General features: G+C 46.3%; 1 protein-coding gene across 9 annotated transcripts in view; it reads right to left on the reverse strand.

The window, feature by feature from the left end:
- Window positions 1-21,326, reverse strand: part of Taf1 (TATA-box binding protein associated factor 1) — a 59,427-nt gene that overhangs the window by 12,880 nt on the left and 25,221 nt on the right. For all 9 annotated transcript variants that reach the window (XM_077702308.1, XM_077702306.1, XM_077702309.1 and 6 more), the window contains 7 exons: window positions 20,755-20,885; window positions 11,487-11,567; window positions 11,255-11,404; window positions 8,820-8,942; window positions 7,835-7,913; window positions 4,550-4,770; window positions 1,017-1,116 (listed from right to left, as the gene is read on the reverse strand). In XM_077702308.1, coding sequence (XP_077558434.1) covers window positions 1,017-1,116; window positions 4,550-4,770; window positions 7,835-7,913; window positions 8,820-8,942; window positions 11,255-11,404; window positions 11,487-11,567; window positions 20,755-20,885 — 885 coding nt within the window. The remainder of the gene's footprint in view (window positions 1-1,016; window positions 1,117-4,549; window positions 4,771-7,834; window positions 7,914-8,819; window positions 8,943-11,254; window positions 11,405-11,486; window positions 11,568-20,754; window positions 20,886-21,326) is intronic.

Below are 21,326 nucleotides of genomic sequence, written 5' to 3' on the forward strand. Positions count from 1 at the left end.
CTTGTATCGAACTATCACCTATATCGAATTGATAGGTGTTTTTTTTTTTGCGAGTTCGATATAACCGGGTTTGACTGTACATATTTCATCAGTTTCGCTTTCGAGTTTCTTTTCTCCACCACAACAGGGATTTTTAAAGGTCCTTCGCAGTTGGGCGCACATGGTTTCAGTTGCAACGTCACTGCTGCTTGCAAATGGCCCACAGAAACGGCGAATTTTGACAGGTTCCGGTGAACCTCAGCTGTAATCTCTGGATGATAATAGCAACACAGACACGTCAGACTCGCTTCGTCAGACTTCAGTACGGACGGTGAAGGTGTGTCAAACCGCCCAGGAATATCACCAGGTATCCACCGGCAAGTTTCGTTTTATCCTCGGGCCATTCTATCGCTGCCGCACGTTGATGTAAGCATATCCGGCCTGTCCTAAAGGTCGCACGCAGCTCTGATCTGCAGGGTGTCGACTTCGGGCGGGTAGGACTTGGCGTTGGCTGCCCAGTGGAGCCAACCTTTGTTTCACCGCGAAAGAAGCTGCTTCGCACGGTGGCATGATAGGCACTAGTGCTTATATTTTTGTGTGTATGTAAATAACTTTTGTACTTACAGAGCTCATCCTCACAGTATTATTCTATAAGGGCTTTGTATTTAAAGTGGATACTTCAATTTTTTTTAATGCTTACCTAGTGCTAAAAGTAGCATTGATGTTTCCATTTTTTCTTTTTGTTACTTTTTTGTTTTGATATTTCTTGATAATATTTATAATAAATCTGTTGTTTGAAATTAATACTGTTGGAAAGCCCTATCCTTCCTCTATCATTTCATACCGCACACTTTAGCATCAGCCATTTTCTGTGCCAGGAGAAATATATTTTCTGGACTACCCAAAAACAAGTGATTTTTCCACGGTCACGAAAATGTTAAGCAGCTTTTAACCTAAACACGCACTTTCTACATACAGCCACTGCAGCCACACCCCGGTGCACCAAAGAGGGAAGGGGGAGGAAAAAACAGCCCTACCTTTGTCCTTTTTCTTTTTGTCGTCGCCAGCACAAGAATCCTCTCCCATGATCAACTTCTGCAACTCTCGCCTCTCCGCCTCCTCCCTCTCGTGTGACAACTGCAAAGCCATGAGGCGCCACACCCTTGGAACGAGACCTCACACAACTAGCCAGCCAGCCGGCCTGAATCCTGGTGCTCTTGAGTGCGTCACAGCATGGCACCGTACCCACGTCATGCACAGCCGCAAGGACCCCACCCCCTTAGGGCCATTGGGGGGATCATGATGACAGCGGCCACTTACCAGGGTAATGCAATACAACCTTTTGATCATACCAAAAATGGAAAGCCCTGCACAGACTGCCTGCACATGGCAAGGCCCATTTCGAGAATTGGGCGACATTATTGGGAGCGGGAGATGTGCTTTTTTTTTTTCTAAAACCTGTCCCACCTATCGAGAGATCATAAGAGTAGCCTGAGAAATACTGCGCATTTACAAAATACCTCATGTCAGAGCACTGGGATTTTGAGTGCCATTTATAACATAAATTTACAAAGCAAAACATGAACTGGTCGGGCCAGATCATGAACAGAGGAAACTAAGTCTATTGCTCTTGCCAGTGCTTTTGTGCTTACACTTTTATTTCTTGCTGGGAACTTGCCCAGAAATGAGCTCCATCACAGGGGTCCCAAAACGTCCTGCACCGATGCTATGGCAAGAACATATGCAAAAATATAAGGTCAAGTAAAGTGTTGTTCCAATAATCTTCTTCGACAAGGGTATCATTAAAGAATTAGTTCTTGAACACGTTTCAAACTCAGCAAATAAAACGGCGCAATCATTAGGCTATGCGGTTAATGGCATCTGTGCAAGCATAAACTTTTGAGTGCAGCAAAATGCTCCCAATTTTGGTGCTAAGTTCGCACTCCCCTTCCTCGCTTTTGAATCAGTGCCATCATTCCGCGCATTTATGTGTCACAAAGAACAGATTTCTGCCAATAGACATCTTTGTCATGCACTTCCGGTGAAAAGAAATGTTATGTGCCCCCCTGTGACACCAGAACCTTTATTTAAATTAAAGGGGCCAAGAGGACAAAATGCAAGTTTGGTTCGTTCATCGTTCAAAAGATCGCCTCATTAGATTAACTTTTAACATAGACTTCACTCAAACGAGAAAAACAAACAATAGGCATGCGACCCACCAGCTACTTTTCTGCACTAAACTTACGACTTATTATAAGCAGCTCGTTCTAATTGGCTGAAGCCGGAAAAGTCCAACGGAAACTAAACGGGGACTATAAGTTTGCAGAACCAGCTATTTCCACTTAAATTTAGCATATATTCTTTTTTATAGCAGAAAGAGCACTGGGGTAAACAATGAAAGTTACGAATGAACACGTAAACATAGGAAGCAGCTAGTGCAGCACTTTGCTGGCCAACACTGCCTAAACACAGCCGCCAGGTGCGTTGGCTTCGCTGACATTACACTGGCCTACTGACATAAGTGGCACGGGCACTTACATAACCATATTTGTACAGTCGTACCTCATGTTTCACGAAACGATTACTATCAACCGTAACAAAAATACGGCAGGCGCACAAGTCCAGTCAGAAGATGAGAGCGAACAGCGGTGCTTGAGCAGAACAGCTGCACCAGCTAGGAACGCAGACAATAAACATGGTAACCAAAGGGGATGCTTGTGAGATGGTGGCAGCCCTGGTCAACATGCTAGCTTTTGTTTTTGGTACATGCCCTGTATACACTTACATCATCACTGACGTCATGAAATGTGATTCAGTGGGAGAACTGAAATTTTGGCTTTAATCTAGATCTGCAGATACTCAAATACAAATCGGATAGTACCTCTGCGAATAATTCGATTTACGAATCGGATATCTACCATTCGATTTTTCGAATAGTCGAGTGGAGTTTCCAAATGTTCCCTGGCTTTGCGAAAGCGAGAGATGTCGGCGCACGCTAACGCACTGCTGCTACACCGTCTGCTCGGCAAGTTTCATCCAAATCGTGCTTTCGACGAGCGCGCCTTGCAAAGGCCGTAGATTTTATCTCGCTGCACGGACTAATCTGCAATTGCATCGATAAGACCTTTTTTTCATACCATCGCCGTCGAATCTGGCCGCCATTTTGAATTCTGCGACCGGATGTTTACACGTTAGGGCAGCTTCCCGTAAAGACCGCCGCCGTTTTGACAGCGCTTCGTTAATTTAAAACCAAAAGCGGTTCTGGCTGTCTTTACTGCAATTGGTGTACGGTTACTGCGTGGTTACTTGTATTTTAGACCACAGTGGATAGCGCAGGCTTGTTCACGGCGACTGTAGTGCGAGCTTTCCTTTCGCTACGTAGTATTTCCGCTTCACACTGCCCACGGGCTTCCAAAGAAGTGCCTCATTGTGGCCCATGATTGTGGTTGTTCTGGGTTTTCGCGTCCTACTGTTCATGCCTGCAAAGTGGTCACTTCTGAGTTACGAGGCGCTCTATAGTCGTTGCCTATGATTGCAGTACAGCAACGCCAGTGCAAGTCTTTTTTTTTTTTATGCGTATCATGACTAATCCGGATTCCTGGAATACCGCCGATGCGAGTTGAAAAGTGCACTCTTTGGGTTGAAAAAGAACGTCACGTCGCCTGAACATGCGAAGTAGCTTCTGCTTTTGCACAAAAAAGAAAAATCGAGGCCTGTAAAAAAAAAAAATTGATATTTGATATTCGATTTGATATTCGGCTTTTTTTTACCAATTCGATTCGAAAGTTACTATTCGGCATTCGCACAACTCTACTTTAATTGTTTAGCTTCTCAGTGAGTAAAGCATCATCTGCTGCCAGACAAGCACTGAGGGTATTATAGAAAACCAAATCTTTTGAATAAAATAAGCTCGTATTTTGTCTTCATAACCCCTTTAAAGGCAACACGGTCATATGTTATCGTATTGGGTTTTTATTTTTATTTTGTACCTGTATTGTCATCGCCCCTTGTTGCAAGGCACGTGCGTAGCTCATGAAAATACAAGTGCATCTTGTTTGAGTACAACAACCGTTTGCCGTGCTAGCCAAAGAATAATGACAGGAATAAAAATGAGCACAGAAAAGGGTTACAAACTTTACAGGGAAACTATTTTTACATTTGGCACCAAACCACAAAACATAACCATTGCGCAACTATACTTGCTATGCTCGAAATGCATTTCAAGGCCCATTTAACAGCTACGAAACAGCCAGCATAAAAGTGCAGCAGAGTAGAAATAGCAGGTCAGGAAACCATGCTTTGAGCGAAGTGAAGCCGACAAGTTGAGCCAACGATTAACGGAGCAAAGACTTCGAACCACCTGTTGAAGACAATGATAACAAAAGAAGTGAAACGGGCATAGCTCACGCCCTGTGCTCGGGGCAGTTGCTCGAGATGGGCGACCAGCTGTGTGGCTCCTTCCCAACAGCGCTTTCTGCAATTGCTACGATGGCTAAGCTGGCCCCCCTACACCAACCAGCCGAGGTTCCCCACGCGAGGAAGAGGAGAGGGGGAGGGAAGGGGGGCAGACCTGTGAGCTGGTCTTCTTGTTGGCCAGCATGTTCTCGATGTTCTTGCCCATCTCCTCGATGTCCGAGTCGTCCTCGGAGCTCGAGTCCTCGTCCGTGGAGAGCACCTCGTTGGAGGACAGCACCCGGTTCTGCAGGTCAAAGATGCGCTGGCACTCCTCCTTGTAGCGCTCCTGGTGCTCCGCTATGCTGAACCGGTTGCCCCGTGCAAACTTGCTCATGGCTGCACCAGTGGTGTTGGACAAAGGGGGGGAGGAAGGGCAACTCAGGACACGGCTGGCTTGCTGCTTCCTGCCTCCCTCTTACACGCTCTTAAATAGCTGCAAAGCAAGTGTTGCCCTGTTGTTGTAGCCCAGTGAAGTTCAGCTCAGTCTGGCCTGGCTCCAATAAAGGAAAGTCACAAGTACTGGAACAGGCATTGCGACCAAAATTACAAGTTTCATCTTTTTCAGAGGCTAGTGCATAACTGGGATCAGATGTACACCAGAAATGGCAGGGCCACCTTGTTGCTACAAAACCAACACAGAATTCTGCCCATAACGAACGAAGCCAACTTGTCTGATCTCCGGGTGAAGCCAACCTGCATCACTCCCAAATGCCATGCTGAAGGAAGACACAAGACTAAAAATTTACAGATACATTCCTAGTACGAAGATATTGTTTAGGCTACTGTGCCTTGAGCCAAAATGGATAAAGGCAATAGCAGAACATCATTTTGTGAGTTTTCAAATCAGTTTCTATCCAAAGGCAGTACAGCATACCTAGTCAGCTCATTTCATTTATTAGCGAACAGCAGGTCCTTATAAAGTTTTGAAGTGCCTGATGGGTGGCATGTTTTACTGGGCACATCAGTGTAGCTTTTCCATGATAGACACTGGATGAAATGGAAATGGTTGAGCTAAACATAAATGGTTTCATTGCAGTGCTATCAGATATGGCTGAGCTAAATGGCATTTTGATTAAACTTCAAAGCAGAGTACTGAGCCCCTGACATTGTGTTATTGATTGACACTGGCGATGGCCAACTTGTTTCAGCAAATATGGTATTGTTAAAACTGACATGACAATTAAATGGTGCTATGCAGCAGACTTACAAGATCCTTAAAGGGGTACTGACACAAAATTTTGAAGGCGAGATAACTTCGGAGACAGATTGGTGTAAACACATACACATCATCTGCAAAATGTCAGCGGCAAATACAGCCTAGAACATATTTAAAATCAATTTTAAAGTGTGCGAAAAGCAACCGAGCAGCCAGCAGAGGACCACGCGCAATCGACATCCCGCAGATATTTTGTAAATAAACAACATCCAAACACGTCACGAGTTTGTGTTTGCCGCTTCCGCACTGCCAGCGTTTTTCGCCTGCTCGCCCGGCTCGCCGCTCCAATCAGAGGGCCGGAGGGCGGAGCTTTTGCTCTCGCGAACGAATGACGCGATCGTTGGCGGCGCAGGCACCGTGATTTCGTCAGCTCACCGGGCAGCTGGCCGCGACCAAAGTTCTACAGCAATTCCAGGCACTCTGTTTTTATCACTTTTTATTTACATTAGACGCGAAAACGCGCCGGAGACACGAAAAGCCCACTGAGCGAGCCGCACGGTCGCTGTGCAGGCAGCGGCCACGGCCGCGAAGTGGCCCAGGCCGGCGCAGGTAGCTGGAGTGATAGCTTGCTACCGCTGCACGAAATTGTACCCAAGTCCCAACCATGGTAGCTTATATGAGAAAGGAGTTAATGATGCGATGGCGGGTTGCATTAAAAATTATCATATGCACCGCGTACGAGAGCGGCAATCGAATATCCGCCGCAGTGCTAAGCCGAACACATCGCGGACCTGTAGGCAGACCAGTTGGCTGCTCACAGGGCGCGTCTTGCCACCCACTGTCTCGAGCATTGCGCGTCGTTCTTTAGCCGCGGTAGCATTGGCACTCGCAGCGCCTGCGTCACGTCCTTGGTCGCTTTGTAATCACCGTATAATGCGGAATATAGGTCGAGATTTTTTACAGAAAAATTTGCCAGAAAGTCACCCCTCGACCTATATTGCAGTCACTGGCAGTTGTCAACTGGCGACCGGGCAGCCCATCGAGCCCATCCAAACCCCAAAGGCACCATCGCCATCACCATCAATCGGACACGACGCCATCTTTGTTTTGTTGCTTCTCTCGCTGTCGGCGAATGTGTGCGTGCAATTTCCTTCTTGCTCAAAACGAGTTTAGGCACTTGGTGCCAGTTTACAGCAGCATTAGAAAGAAAAGTTGGGGGTTTTCCAAGGCCAATGACGTGCCCGCCTTGCGCCAGTTCGGTATCACCAAAACAAGTGTTGCTAGCGGCGTTAGCTGAAGGGGCAGCTCTCGGTATGCAACGCTCGGAAGGCCTCGTTTCATGGGCGCTGCTCTGTGCACCTGTAGTGCTGTATAAAGGGGCAAATTTTGTCCGCTAGCGTCGTGCGATGTCTCTACAAATGGATACCCCAAGATGTTTGCTGACCGCCTGCACAGACTGGCTGTCACTCCGGTCTGCACACGAGTGTGCCATGCTTTGCACTCGCTTCACGATGACATCGTCTTGCGAGTGTTTAAGAAGTGCTGCATAAGCAATTCCCTGGACTGCACCGAGGACGACTTGCTGTGTGGGCGACAGCGAGCCAGAAGCAGTCGTCCGAAGATACTTCAGACAGTTTTAAATGAGTAATCTGAGACGAAACAAGTTATAGTGTCAATAAAACAATGGTTGGTACCTAATCATGTTTTTTGCATTTTTCGGCTACAAGGTAAGGGGGTCGACCTATATTCCGCCTCGACCTATATTCCGCATTATACGGTAAGCGACTCACGAGATCAGTACGTGAAGGCATTCGCAGAAACTGCCGGCGATGCGGATTCGACAGTGCTACAGGAGCTCTGCTCTGTGATATCCCTCCGATGGTCACGTGGTCAGCTTTGTTCACACAAAATCCATCGATTCGCGGCACCCGCTGAAACCGAAACTGCGACTGGACGCATTGAAAGTGCCTCTAATTAAACAACCGTCGCACACTGAAGAAAATGAGGTTTCTACAGGTGATAAGTAGGTCACTAGCTACTTATCGCAACAAAAAAAAAAAACAAGATGCAAAATTTTTGTGTCGGTGCCCCTTTAAAGAACTTAAGTTCACTGAAAAAAAAAAAAAGTGACGAGAAAGAAGAGAAAGACAAGATGCAATCCACAGGAAACATAATATGATGCTCAGTCGCCTGAACATTTCAGATTTGACAAGCTCCAATGAAGGCCCAAGTTGTGCCTCTCACCTTCTTCTCCAGCCTTTGCTTGCTCAGTAGACAGTGTCCGCACCACGTCAATAACTTCCCACCGAGACAGCTTTTTGATCTGGGGAAGCAGGCAGAGAGGTCAGGCTGTGTTCAATAATGGCTGACACCATGCTGCAGGACTAAAGAAAGCCTTGTCTACCAAATGGATTTAAAACTCAACAGCTCGAAGAACTCATGAATCGTAATGGGGAGTAACATTTGTGTGAGGCCTGAATAGGGCACAACATGGCAGCAAAATAGTACAATGAAAAACGCAGCAAGGTCCTTTTAAAGGAACTATGAAAACAAAACACAGCCTTCACGTGGAGAACCGTCATGTGAGGGTAACAACTATTAAGTTTAAAGACAGGAAATTGGGGAAAAAGAAGAAACCACAGTTACACCCCTAAGCAGGGCTAATGTTGCATTACACAAGGCTTTGAGAAAAGAAAATAGGAAACATGACAACTTGTTGTGTTAAAGGCCATGCACACTTTACTTTTGTTCCCAAACAAGTTTTGTTGGCTTTGTTATTTGCTTCATTTGTTTCCTGCCTAATTAAATGGAAATGCGGCAACTCAGTTACTTGCACACAGCTAATCTTGAAATGCTAATTTCAGTTTCTGCATATACAGTTCATCATCCCAGTAATGCGGACTTTGTCAATATCAATAGAATTTCCTGCTCTATAAAAAGGGCGCCCCAGACCGCCAGACACTGCTGTTCTCTCACTATGTTTACATAGAACATCTCTGCCCTGATGAGGAAAGAACAGTGCATGTGTAGTGTGTGGTAAGAACACCGAAGAACTTGACTCTGTAGCACGCATGCCGTGCGCTGCCGCTGAAATACTTGCAGCAAATCCCGTGCAGCCTGAAATGTTTCACATGCTACACACTCTTCCAGGTACGGCCAATGCATTTAATCCCTGCAGTGGCCGTCAGAGGAGGAAGGGGCCAGCCCCTGCTGGGGAAGCGGCACACACCTCGTCCTCGGGGACGCCAAACTTCCTGAGCAGCTGCTTGGCGTTGCTGAGCGAGAGACGCCGCAGGTCGGCGTCTGTCCCGGTGACCGTCTTCTTCACGGGCTGCTGGCTCGCTCCATCCTCCTGTCGGGTCAGAGACAAGGGGGGAAAGGGGCCGTGCTGGCTTAACCCTTGCGACACAGCGTGCGTACAATTGTACACGCGACTTTTATGATCATTTTTGTGAGTTACAACCATCGTCATCCCCACTTGAACCGCTCAGCCAGCATTCGCATTTCCCGCTCTACGAAACGGTGCTGCCATCTCATGAATGCCACGCCTTTACCATCCACCAATGCTTTACCAAAACAAGAGAACAAGGTGGACGCCTCGGCATTCTACGGCGCGACAAGTAGGTGTTCTCAGTGTTACCTTTTCTGTCTAGTTAAAACGTTAATTTAAGCAAACCTGAAGCGGTTACCTTAATAGGTAAGGGCTACAGATCACAATAAGGTGTACATGTTTTTTACTGTAGCAATGGTTAGGAAACGGTGGTCACATTTACGATGGCATGTTTACAATTCGGACACGACCTCATTTATTAACTACAGTCGGACCCCGCTACGACGAACTTCGCTTCAACCAAATTTCCGCTTCAATGAAACATTTCCAATTCTTCATCAGTTAGCCATAGAAGTCAATGCAACTGAGTCCTTGCCACAACGAACCATTTGTCTGGCAACGAAATTTACGCCCATTGGGGCTGAGTTTGAACATGTGTTTTACAATAAAATAAGCATAACTTCCTATACGTTCAGGACGCTTAGTTTCACCGAAAACGGGCACCACATGCGCACACCACCACCCAAAACAAAACAAACTCATAGGTGGACGCCATTGTTTGCTGGTGATAATGATGTGGCTGGCCGTCTTTACATGAGGCGCAGACTCGATTCGCCAAGCCGGAGCTACAGCCAATCCGTATCCAGTTGAAATTGCGTGAATGTGCTCCGCTGCTGGCACGGCACCATCATGTATGCATTGTGAGCAGCTGTCCTTGCCGTTTTCCTTTCACCATTCTTCATAGCCAAGAGCACAAATCATGTTTGCGTGTTTGGTCTTGAAGCCAAGTCATCCTATCTTAGTCGTGAGCGCGCGGTCGCGTTAAATGCAAGCGCGCGTGTCTTGCCTGCCAAGGTCAGTAGCTGCCGTGCCCTGTCAGAGGATAAGATTAACGGCACTGCTCCTCCAACAAGCGAGAGGGGGGCTTCCGACGGCCTAGCAGCTATCTGCAAGTAATCAGCTCGGTGGACACGCCTTGTTGTACAGTAATACGCTTTGCGCCTGCATTTCTTTATCTCCCCCTTGCTGCAGGTAAAAAACAGTTTGTTATCTGAATAAACATGACGTTATTGCGCGCCACTCCTTTTTCTAAGCATTGTATTATGCTGCCAATGATGTGGAAATATCCGGGGCTATTTTTCTTGCCCTTCCGTGCTGTGTTGGGGCAGATTTCGCCTCAACGAATTTTCACTTCAACGAAATTTTTTGCACGTCCCGTCAATTTCGTTGTAGCGGGATTCGACTGTACTTATGAGATCGAGTTGTTTATGGTTTTTAAGTGAAATTTTTGTTATCAAAGGCATACACAGGCAGTTACAACTTTTTCTGGACACAGCAAATGAGAAACAAGCCCTCACCCTCACACCTGCACATAACCTGGCAGCTTTAGAGTGGAGGTGGGGTGGAGAAAACATCTACAAGATGGCATCAAGACAATAACTCTCGGTCGTGATTTGTTCAACCCTAACTCGACACTACCTCACATCATCGGGGAGTGCAAGCGCAACCCAGATCCTCCGAGCTCATACTTTCACGATCAGGCTCTTCTCATGGCGAGAGCTGCGCTGCCGAAGACGGCACATGGAATCATGAACTGAAAAACCCCTCCCACTGAACACCACATCAAATAAAAACTTTCCCTTCTCCTCCTCAAGCTGCGCCACCCAGCCGTGGGCCAGAAGAATACATTGCCAGAGCACAAAAGACAGCAGGTATTCTAAGATGCTTCCTCCAACCAAGGGCGTTTGCAGGGGGTGCAAAAGGGGAAAAAGGGGGGTGCAGGTACATCTGTGCTATGAAGTACACTGCAGTGGAGGGCTCCAGATTAAATTTGAACCCCTGGGGATCTTTAACACGCGTCAAATTCTTGACTCACGAGCATTCTTGCTTTTTGTCTCCATGTGAAAAGTGACTACCGCAGCTAGGATTGACCCCTCATCCTTCCCCAAACTTTCTCTCATGTCCTATTAAATGCATGGCAGCTCAAAGTACTACCCAAGTGCAGGAGCTCACTCCAAACCACTTGGTGTGGTCCAACTGTCGGACGACTGAAGGTCCTTCCCTGAAAAGCTTTGCAAGAATGCTAAAGAAGAAGAGGCTGGTGCCTCCCGCACCTTGGACTGCTGGGGCTTGTTGGGGACGCGCACGTAGGAGAAGCCCTCCCCACAGCTGGTGGGGTCGGCCACCCCGGTCAGCTGCAGCAGGCACTTGCCCTTCACCGAAGAGATGAAGGCCCGCGTGGTGTTCCAGGGCGCCGCCTTCACCTGCACACCGCCCCCCCAAGCACACCCGTGTCATTGTGGGCAGGCACTTGGCAGGCGCCACCACCAGGGCAACAGGGCTCACCTCGTCATCCATCTTCACTTGCATCTCCTCGTCGTTCTCATCTTCCGGAGCGAATAGGGACTTCTCCCCGTATCCGGCGTCCTGTGCAAGCAACGGGAGAAGTGAGCAAGGAGCTTCTACACGACGAATGCGTGCAGCCTGCCCTTGGGGCAGCAGAGAACTGCATCAACTTAAATAAAAAGCTGCAAATCGTGCTGGGCGTTGCAAATAATAATGGGCCTGTAGGGGGAAAACTTTGCCTTCGCAAGAGTAGATAAGGAAAGCCAAATTCGCACAGGGCAATATGAAAAATATTTGGCTAATATGAGAAATGTTTTTCATTATTCTGTGTTCCTGTAGGGTTTGCCTGTCCAACATGCATCAGCAAAGCATCCCAGACTAACACCTCTCACTGCTACACATCATATGGAATGCTTATTTGTGGACATAACCACCAGATCTGGCCTAAATGTCAGCATATACAGAACACACAGAGAGAGGTGGAAGGAAAGAGAAAGGCCCCTGGCATCCTGAAGTGCTTCCAGTAGTACCAAATATAGAGGCAAATGGGGAGACTAGCATGCAAGTGCTCTCGCAACTCCATTACCCAAAACAGAAATGTTGCTGCACCAGGAAATAAACAACCAAAGTAACAGGCATAACTATTACATTCCACTAACTTCGCGCAGCATTGGGAAAGCCACGGCTGGCACCAGCCAATAGAGGGTGTAGCAGCACCAGCCAGCAATGGCCCCGGATGCAATGACAGCAATGCGCTTTTGAAGAAATCACGCTCGCTGCTTTTGATCCGTTCGAGACACATACTTTAAGATTATTTTTCACTATGCATTGTTGGCTGTGCCTGTTCATGCCTCACAGCTTCTACACTGCTGCATGAGGTTCATGGAGAAGAATACTGGAGGTGAGATCTTTGAGCAGCGTCCCCTAGCTTGTGATGTCAGCTTGTGGACTCGTGCATTGTCGTCTGCTACCCTCCGCCAGAGTGTGGCCACAGTCTTCATGCTCAAATACCTGCTCTCACTTGACTGAACACACTTGACTGCTTCGGAAGCCCAGACATAGCCCTCAAGCCATTTCCCACTGACTGGTAAACTTTAAACGTGCAGAGTAATGTTCACAGGATTCATTGCTGCTCAACAAGCACCTATCCTAAATTAGTTGCACAGTTTTTTTTTTTTTAATGCTCAACAGGCTTGCTGCTAGTGCCCACACAGCATATATGAGGCATCAACATTCTCTTCATACAGCACAAAATAAGCTTTCTTTTTTTCTTCAGGCTGTGTGTGCCAGTCAATGTAATTTGAATGCACCACAATTTTTTACTGCTGTCCACCAACCGTGTTCATACTTTGTTACTTTGCCCACAGGCCTTAAAAACTGCATAGCAATTGTCATGCTGAAATGAAATGCTGAAAGCAGGAAATCGCAAACAAATCCAAAAAATAGCGTGCCAGCTGGTTGCATGATTAACAGCAACAAAAACCATGAATTCATCACTGCATGCAAGTTACGAGGCCAGTTTTAGAATTCCTGTATTTTACAATGTATAAACTACTTGCCGAGTTGAGGATGATTTTCATCCAACTGAATAAACTTATCAGTGCTCTTTTGAGTGCAGTTATATAACAGTTGATACTTGATAAGTGACAGCATTCAATGTGGGCATAAAAATTTTAAGAAATATGTTTCATTAGTGGCTTTATATTTTGATTTATTAGATTTCTCTTTCGTTCTTTTTTTCTCTTCTTTTTTTTTTTTTTGCATGAGATTACCTTTTGAATGAAGGAGAAAAAAGGGTGCACAACATATAGCAGCTGTGTGACAGAGCCAGAAATTGTAATGAAGTGATTCACTTTGGCTATTCTGCAATTATTTTTGCAACAGAACTGCAAAAAATGACTGTGGGGGATACTATGTCCCTTGTAAATCCTTCTTTTGGCTTCTACCTGAAAATAGGAGCGATATAGAAAAGTACAATTATTTTGTGAATGAGATGATTGGGGCACTCATGCCTTGTAGCGGTGAGAACTGATCACGCTGTTTATATCCTGCCCAAGGTTGGCCTTACAATCACCGTACCGCTCCGAGACCTGGGTCAAGACATGTAAGGGCCTCAAATGCAAAGACATCTTGAACATGACTGGCTTCGTGCGATCACATCTTACTGGTCTTAAAATGAACTCTCTTACAATGCACCTACAATAACTAGTAACACTGTACATGTGTGTTTTGTTTCCCTCATGTCAAATATGCGATTAGTTTTAAGATGGTACAATTACTTCTTGAATTTCAAAAAGAGAACTACTGAAGCCTAACTGGGTCATTTTTCATCGGCCGTTAAAGGGCTTTGCAGTTGAAATCTTTCTAATAATTGATATGGAACTGTAGCTTAAAACCTGCTATGCATGCTCATACTATTAATATTTCTGTTAATATAAGTTTGCATACTCTTGCTGGGTACACTATCCACAAAATCTAATGAGGTCACATTATTGCTAGTAACATTTATCTTGGGTCACACTCAACCGTTAAGAAAAGCACCAGCACGCAGTTCATTTCATTACGAATTCATTAGTAAGTTTATAGGAATCCTTTGGAAAAAAAAAAAACTCTGAAAATGTCTAAGGTTAAGCACATAGGCAAAAAATGCGAAGCTCAGTAAATTGCGCTTGAAGTTCTGGAATCGATTGCAGAAGATTCCCTGAGGAATCCCACGTGCTAATGTTTACCAGTATTTAACATGGTCGTTCCTTAATAACCAAGTGATATAGAAAGTGCACTGATCTGTTTGTGTGAAAATATAAAAAAAAAGAATGTACTGCAATTTTTAAACCTCTTTTATTTTGAATACTAGCTACAGTGCAGACCACTTACAATGTATGTCGCGTGAGCCGTAAAAATCCGCATTACGAACAAAACATGAGGGAATCCAATTACATCGCAATCTACCTTTCAATCATTCTTTGAAAATCATCAGTCAAGTGAAGGCCTCCTAAAAATAGTGGCGCGGCGGTCTTCATTTCGCCCCCCCCTCCCTCCCCCTTCTCTCTCTCTCTCTCTCTCTCTCTCTCTCTCTCTCTCTCTCTCTCTCTCTCTCTCTCTCTCTCTCTCTCTCTCTCTCTCTCTCTCTCTCTCTCTCTCTCTCTCTCTCTCTCTCTCTCTCTCTCTCTCTCTCTCTCTCTCTCTCTCTCTCTCCTCTCTCTCTCTCTCTCTCTCCTTTTTTTGTTTTCCACATCAGATGCTACTGCAGATGTTAATCGACCAGATTTAGGGGAAATCCCCAAGGTGGAGTAAGATTCTGTGAAGGAAAGTCAAACTTTCCTTCACAGAATCTTACTCCACCTTGGGGATTTCCCCTAAATCTGGTCGATTAACACCTGTCCTTCACTTCGAGTTGTTGATCAATTCGCTTTCGCGCTACTAACGACTAGCCTCCTGGTTAGCTCAGTTGGTAGAGCGACTGCTCTGGTTAAGCAGTGGTCCCGGGTTCGAATCCTGGACCAGGACGAATTTTTCTTCGACTGCGAAGTTTCTGAGAAAGCTGTATAGCTTTCCTTTGTAGCCGTTGGCTGCATTTAGGTGGATGTCAAACTTTCCTTCACTGCTACTGCAGAGTTTACAAGCTGCTGCATGGTCTTACAAACCGCGAGCGTGGCTTTAAATTTTTTGTGTTTGTGTTTTGAGGGAGCATGCCTACATTTCTTAGAGTCTATGAATGGATGCCGCAGGACAACGTGATAAGAATGCAAGTGGGGTTCCCCCTCCCCCCCCCAGCTCGTGTTCGCCATGCCGAAGGCAGTTGCTTATCAAGCACAGCACACAGGTAGGGGAAACCTTAGGTATCGCGGCTCGCTATCTCCAGATGTTCAAAAAAGAAAAGGGCTGTTGCTTATCTTTATCTGCACAACATTATAAGAGAAACAACTTAACGCGCAAGGAGGGGTGGGGGATGGAGGGGCTCGCTATATTCCGAGGTGCGTCAAGCAAGGACAATTGTTATCACATGCACGCAAATGGAACATGCAAACAAAAGGGTGCCTATTTTAGATGCAATGCTGAGAGCATCTCTTGTCAACGGCCCTGTCCTTCCTGCGCGAGTCCGTCGGCGGCGGCAGCGTCCGCACTCTCCTCCGCTCACCCCCTCTCCTCTCCGATAGCGAACACTCTCTCGCGAGGGGCATTGGATTGGATTCAATTGGATTGGATTGGCTTGGATTTGGATTGGATTGTGTTGGATTGTGTTGCGTCATAGCCGCGGCAGACACACTGGCGCCGGCGCGTGCCCAGGTGAGAGCGAACACTCTCTCTCAACATCTGCAGGTGTGCGGCCCAGCGCGCTCTCACTCCGCCGGTGGGCGGCGCTGCGCGCGGTGCTGCGCATGTGCAGTACTCTCTCTCTCCGCGGTCTCCTCTCCTTCGGGCGCGCTGCGCATATAACCGGTGTGCCGCTCTCCGGCGGCCTTTCAGTCGACGGTTGCTCTCTGCTTGCGCTTGAACCCCCCTCAGCGTCGCATCACACCAGGGTTCCCGCAAGGGGAGGTGGGCGTAATTTTTTTCTTTTATGTCAAAGTTAGAGGAGAGAGCAGGGAGTGCACACTGCGTCGGATGGCTGATTTTGTCTTTTTTATTCTTTCTCGCGACCCTAAAACGATGCCCCAGCTGCACCGGTTGATCAGTAGACCCGCAAAAAAAAACGCACTATAAACGGTATCGCGCTTCGGGCAGCCACATTATAAGTGGTAAGCTTATGCACTGACTTCTATGGGAGGCCTGCTGATGGCCAAAAAAACCCACGTTATATCCGGTCCTGCACCATAAGCAAGTTACATTATAAATGGTCTACACTGTACATGAAAATTTAGCCTTACCGTAAAATACCGATCAAGCGCCCCAACCCGTGCAAGCGCCCCCCTCTCATTACCCGAGTGTTTTGAGTTTTCACGCATTACCGAACAAGCGTCCCTACCGCGACCACCATTGATGGCCCAAACCAATGAAACTGAAACTGCCCAGGAACACTTTTGACTGCGCTCTTGGCTAAACCAGAATCCAATCTAATAGCTCAGGGTAGCGGTTAATTCCGCACACGCTCGCAATTTTGTTATTGTCATCTGACATAGCCTAATGTGCTTGTGACTTTGTGACAGCATTGGTTCATGACATGCATTCGTAACGAAAGCCAGAAGACACTCGAAGGTGTTAGAGATGCACCTAGGCCTTTTTGCTCCACCGTGAACGTAACACATCATGAGTACACCTTTTTCAACATCTCAAAAATGGACAGATGATGGCAAGAGGCAAGGATGGATTCTTTGGCTAAAAGGACCAACAACGCGGTTGACGGGAACACCATATGAATTGCTAACACTGGATGTGCCAGGAGGGGCTTCATAGACTGCATCTTTACTAAAAATGTTTCTCCTGAATGAACGGCATTATCTTTTTTTCTTTTTCAGGTAATGTTGGTGAACATTTACACACCGCCATTTTGAATTATGGGGCAGTTCCTAACAAGGCCCCCACCCCAAAAAAAATTCCCTGAACTATCTGCACTTTGAGGGGGGCGCTTCTTCGGTATTTTACGGTAGACTATTTTTCACGATGTTTCCAGCGATTCCAACATGCCACTGATTTTTAGATGGCTCCACTGTTTCAAGAGATACAGTGCTTTCACATGTATCGATACAGATACATAGATCCAAATAGATACAGTGCTTCCAAGTGCTTCCCAATGCACTTCTCACGTAGCTTTCATGCAATTATGCTTCATAAGGCTTGAACATTACTTTCATGAACTTAATGCCAAAGGTTTATTTTGTAAGATGCTATTTTTATCCACTACATGAAATCTGACAGAGCAGAAAAAAGTAACATTTGGTATGAATAATGCCTGCAGGATTGTCTCAACGACCTTATTTATTACAGTTTGGTAAACAACACCAAGGCAATACAAGTAGCATTGCCTGCTAGATCAATTCAGTACACATGCAACGGTATCATATGCCCCTAGCTCAAGAGCAACATAAGGAAACACTCCAAAAGGCAGAGTGATTTCACAACATAAACCAACAAAAAGACATGAGAAGTTTCAGATAATGGTAACTGTCGCTACGGAATAGCTACAAAACTATAGATAGTGTCACTGTGTAACTTTGCTCTACACAAAAAGCAAAAAAAAAAAAAAGTATGCGACTATGGCACAAAATAACTGAAAAGCCCACATAACACTAAAAAACAGTGCCGAAAATTCACATTTTCTGCTACTGAAATTCAGAAAGCATATTTCCTGCGTAACATCTTTTTCAAAGCAAACTGGCATATCATGCCTGACAGGCCTTTCTTGGTGCAAGCAATGCTTCTCTAACCAGATTCTGTGTATTTCTCTGGTTTCGACGTGACAAGAGATCCCGGTACTGCTTTCTGCCATGTTTCATGGTTGTTCTTGCGCTTTTTTATATCTTTGATGCGTGTGTGTTTTTTTTTTTTTTTAGGTGAAGGGCAGCACATATTGTGGCACAGAACAAAAAAGATGGTGCGCCCGCTGACAGGTCACGAGATGCACGCAAAACGAGTCTGACGGCCACAGCGGTGATTGTGTGGCAAGAAAAACAAAACAAAAATTTAATAAAAAGTGCACGAACCATAGCGGCGCATTAGCGGCTATGTTTTTTTTTCGTTTTCTTTTTTCGCACAGAGCAATTTTGAGATATCACAAAACACACACAATGTAGCTTCAAAATGAGCTCGAGATGGGCGCTGCTGAAAGTCTGCTTCGTACGTGATGCACGTGCAAAGTTCAAGCCCTTTTAGCACAGTTATTGTCATTCTGCCAGTCCTGCGGAATTTTCAAAGCCATTTAGAAACTCTATTCCTACCAAATTTAACGTTGAAACATTTATAGTAGGTGCTAGAAGGTAGTAGGACTTCAAAAATGCGTTTCTCTCAAAATGCTTTTTTTTTTCGTGATTTTCTACCCTTTGCCGAACCCGCGTCCCCGGTTAAGATAGAAGTTACCCAAGTAAGATTGAAGCTACTGAAGATAAGCACTGGTCAAACAGACTTAGCACATTTACGAGTGCAAAAAGTGAGCAGCCTTCTTGAGCTGGGAGGGAAGCAGACGACAAACAGCCCCAAGGTGACATCACACATGGCACCAGCAGAGGCCGCACCCACTGCCAAGAGAATAACACGTGCCGGCTGGGAGCCAATTCACCACCCTTTCCCCACCATACCAGAGAAACAACACTGCAGGCATGTCTCGCCATCTACAGGCAGGCCACACAAACACATTGAACTTGTAGGGTAAAATTTAGGCAACAGATGGAGCCCGTGTTTCTACATCTGCACCGCTTCACCTTTGCCTTAGTAAAGCGCAGCCATGGCAAGTCAGATGTGACCAAGGAGGGGAATTTCCCTATGTGCTTTAGCTTCCTGCTTCATGTAAAGCCTTATTCTGAAGAATATTGCACGAAAAAGTTTTCTGTACACCTGAACCTCGTAATTAGCAGCTAATTATTCTTCAATTTGTTCTTAATCAATACAACTTGTTTATTGGATGAGATATTCCTGAACAAAAATGTTTACGAATCCTTCAGATCTTCATGTAGTATAATTTCTACAAAAGTGATAAAAAAAAACAACCTCACAAGCCAGAAAAAGAAAAGTTGGCAGTGAGAGGGTTAACGAACCCAAAAATTTAAGGAAGAATGAAGGCTAACCGAAATGAGCAACATAAACAGCAGTCCTGAAAAGACAGCAGCACTAATAAAAAAACAAGGCTCTGGTTGCTGCTACTTCAACGACACAAGGTAATGCTTGGCCCATCACCCCATCATAATTGTTCAACCTTTGTACGATAAAGGTGTTTCCTGCAACACCTTCGCTGCAGCTTGTCCTTCCCTGTATTGGCAGCCCACAAATAAAATGCTGGCCACATCATCACGGAGGGGAGAGGCCCCGCGCTGTGTATGTGGCCAGCAGAGGTAAAACTCACTGTTGGCCAGCTCATGCCTACACCCAAGCTCGGTCAAGCATTTTTAAGTGCAGAGCACTTAAAGGGCCCAGCTTGTCGCCAAAGCTCGTCCACGCTCACAACATCTAGCCACCGCAGTCGTGAGGAGAACTTCTTGCTGGCCTAGTTGGTGAATGAATGCCATGATTTGAAGCGCAACAAAAACACACGGACGAAGAACAGCACCTGTCTCGTCTGCTCTGTTCTTCATCCGTGTGTTTTCGTTGCGCTTAAATTATGGCCACTGCAGTCGTGCGGCGTCATGGACACAAACAGAGCCCTGCAGTGTCACGCACCCAAACAGACGGTCCTAAAAGATACCCGCTTGTTTCTCGATTCAGCCTTCCGGGCACAAGTTAAAAGGATAGTTAAACGAGGTTTATATACGCAGAACCGTCGAAAACTCCTGTAACGGCTGGCACTGGTCATACATGTCCCCGTTAGCCCAAAGAAAACTGCAGGTATATTTGAGGCAAAATATATGTAATTAAGTGGTTGGTTTTTCAAATAAGAAGTGAAAAAAGTGGCAGCGGGGGAAAAGAAAAAAGGCATTTAGAATGGCTCAGTAAGGCTCCAGTCCATGTGAGATGAAAGCAAGCAGCAAAAGAACAGAACTCCCGCTCAAGCTGTTCCAGGCAGAGGGTGCGCGAGCACTGCGAAGGTGGGATAATTGAATTGCATTAAACACGCCTCTGTTGAATTCATCAAGAGAGCAGTGAGACAGAGAGGTAGCAAAAAGTGAAGAACGGTGCCCCAGTCCGCATGGCGAATCACTGCTCTGCACTTCTGGCATCTTTCACACTGGGTGTAACTGCTTTAGTTTTTGTTTTTGTCAGTCTCCTCTTACACCTGCAGTCAGCTTAGTCCACGCACTATACACAGTGCAGCAGCCTGGAAAAACTGAAGAACAAACAAAAGTAATAACGACAGCGGCAAAGCATGCATAAGGACGCATTGCCTCTTGCAAGCACCATACCTGCCCGTTCTAACGCTCCTCAGTGATGCAAAACCCCTTTACGAATTTTATCGCTGCCACCTCCCTCTGAGAGCTTACACCGGGCTAAATCATCAGATAACAAATACCTTGTTCCTGATGTACCTTTAAGAATAAGTGTGCGGAACCGCGTCAGCTTAACGATCCAGCAAAAGCTTCTTTACAATAAATAGTACTGTGACGTATGGGTGGACAACTTCTGCTACAGGCTCCGAAATACAAGGAGCCAGTCGGGGCCAGTGGCTTCCCTCGAGGGGTCCTACCTTGAGCCTCTGCTCGGCGGAGATCATGCTGTAGTAGGCACAGCACTGCTCGGGGGACACCATGGCCCGGATCTCGTCCTCGGTGGGCAGCCGGAACTCCGGCTTGAGGACCCACCAGTTGGAGTCCATGCCTGCCCAGCCCATAGTGGGCATGCAAGAGCACAGTGAGAAACTGATCGGCCGGCAAGGGGCGGCCACTGATCCAACAAGTGATCAACCAGGAAACAGCAGAAGCGTCTGTCACGGGGACAGGAGGGGGCACTTACAGTCCACTCCTGTTAATCTGATCCTGTTGGGGATGGCAAAAAATATAATCACCGCGGCAAGTACTCAGATCACGATGGGAGCAAAAAACTCAAACTTTACTGACGGAAATAGTGTACGATGGCGGATTGCCGTTTGTGCTGCGGGGAGCCACAAATCTCTGTAGGCACTTCCACTTTTGCAAAAGTAAGTTCCATCAGCAGCCTGGAATCCGAGCCCAACATCGTTTCCTCTTGGCTGTTACTTTTGGCACTGACACTGCTGGCTACCACACTTAAGTGATTTGTGAACATTGTGGGATTACGAGT

The sequence above is a fragment of the Haemaphysalis longicornis genome, unplaced genomic scaffold, assembly GCF_048455015.1.
Source record: "Haemaphysalis longicornis isolate Haplotype H1 unplaced genomic scaffold, Haemaphysalis longicornis Haplotype H1 scaffold_3, whole genome shotgun sequence".
In the NCBI taxonomy this organism is placed as follows: Eukaryota; Metazoa; Arthropoda; class Arachnida; order Ixodida; family Ixodidae; genus Haemaphysalis; species Haemaphysalis longicornis.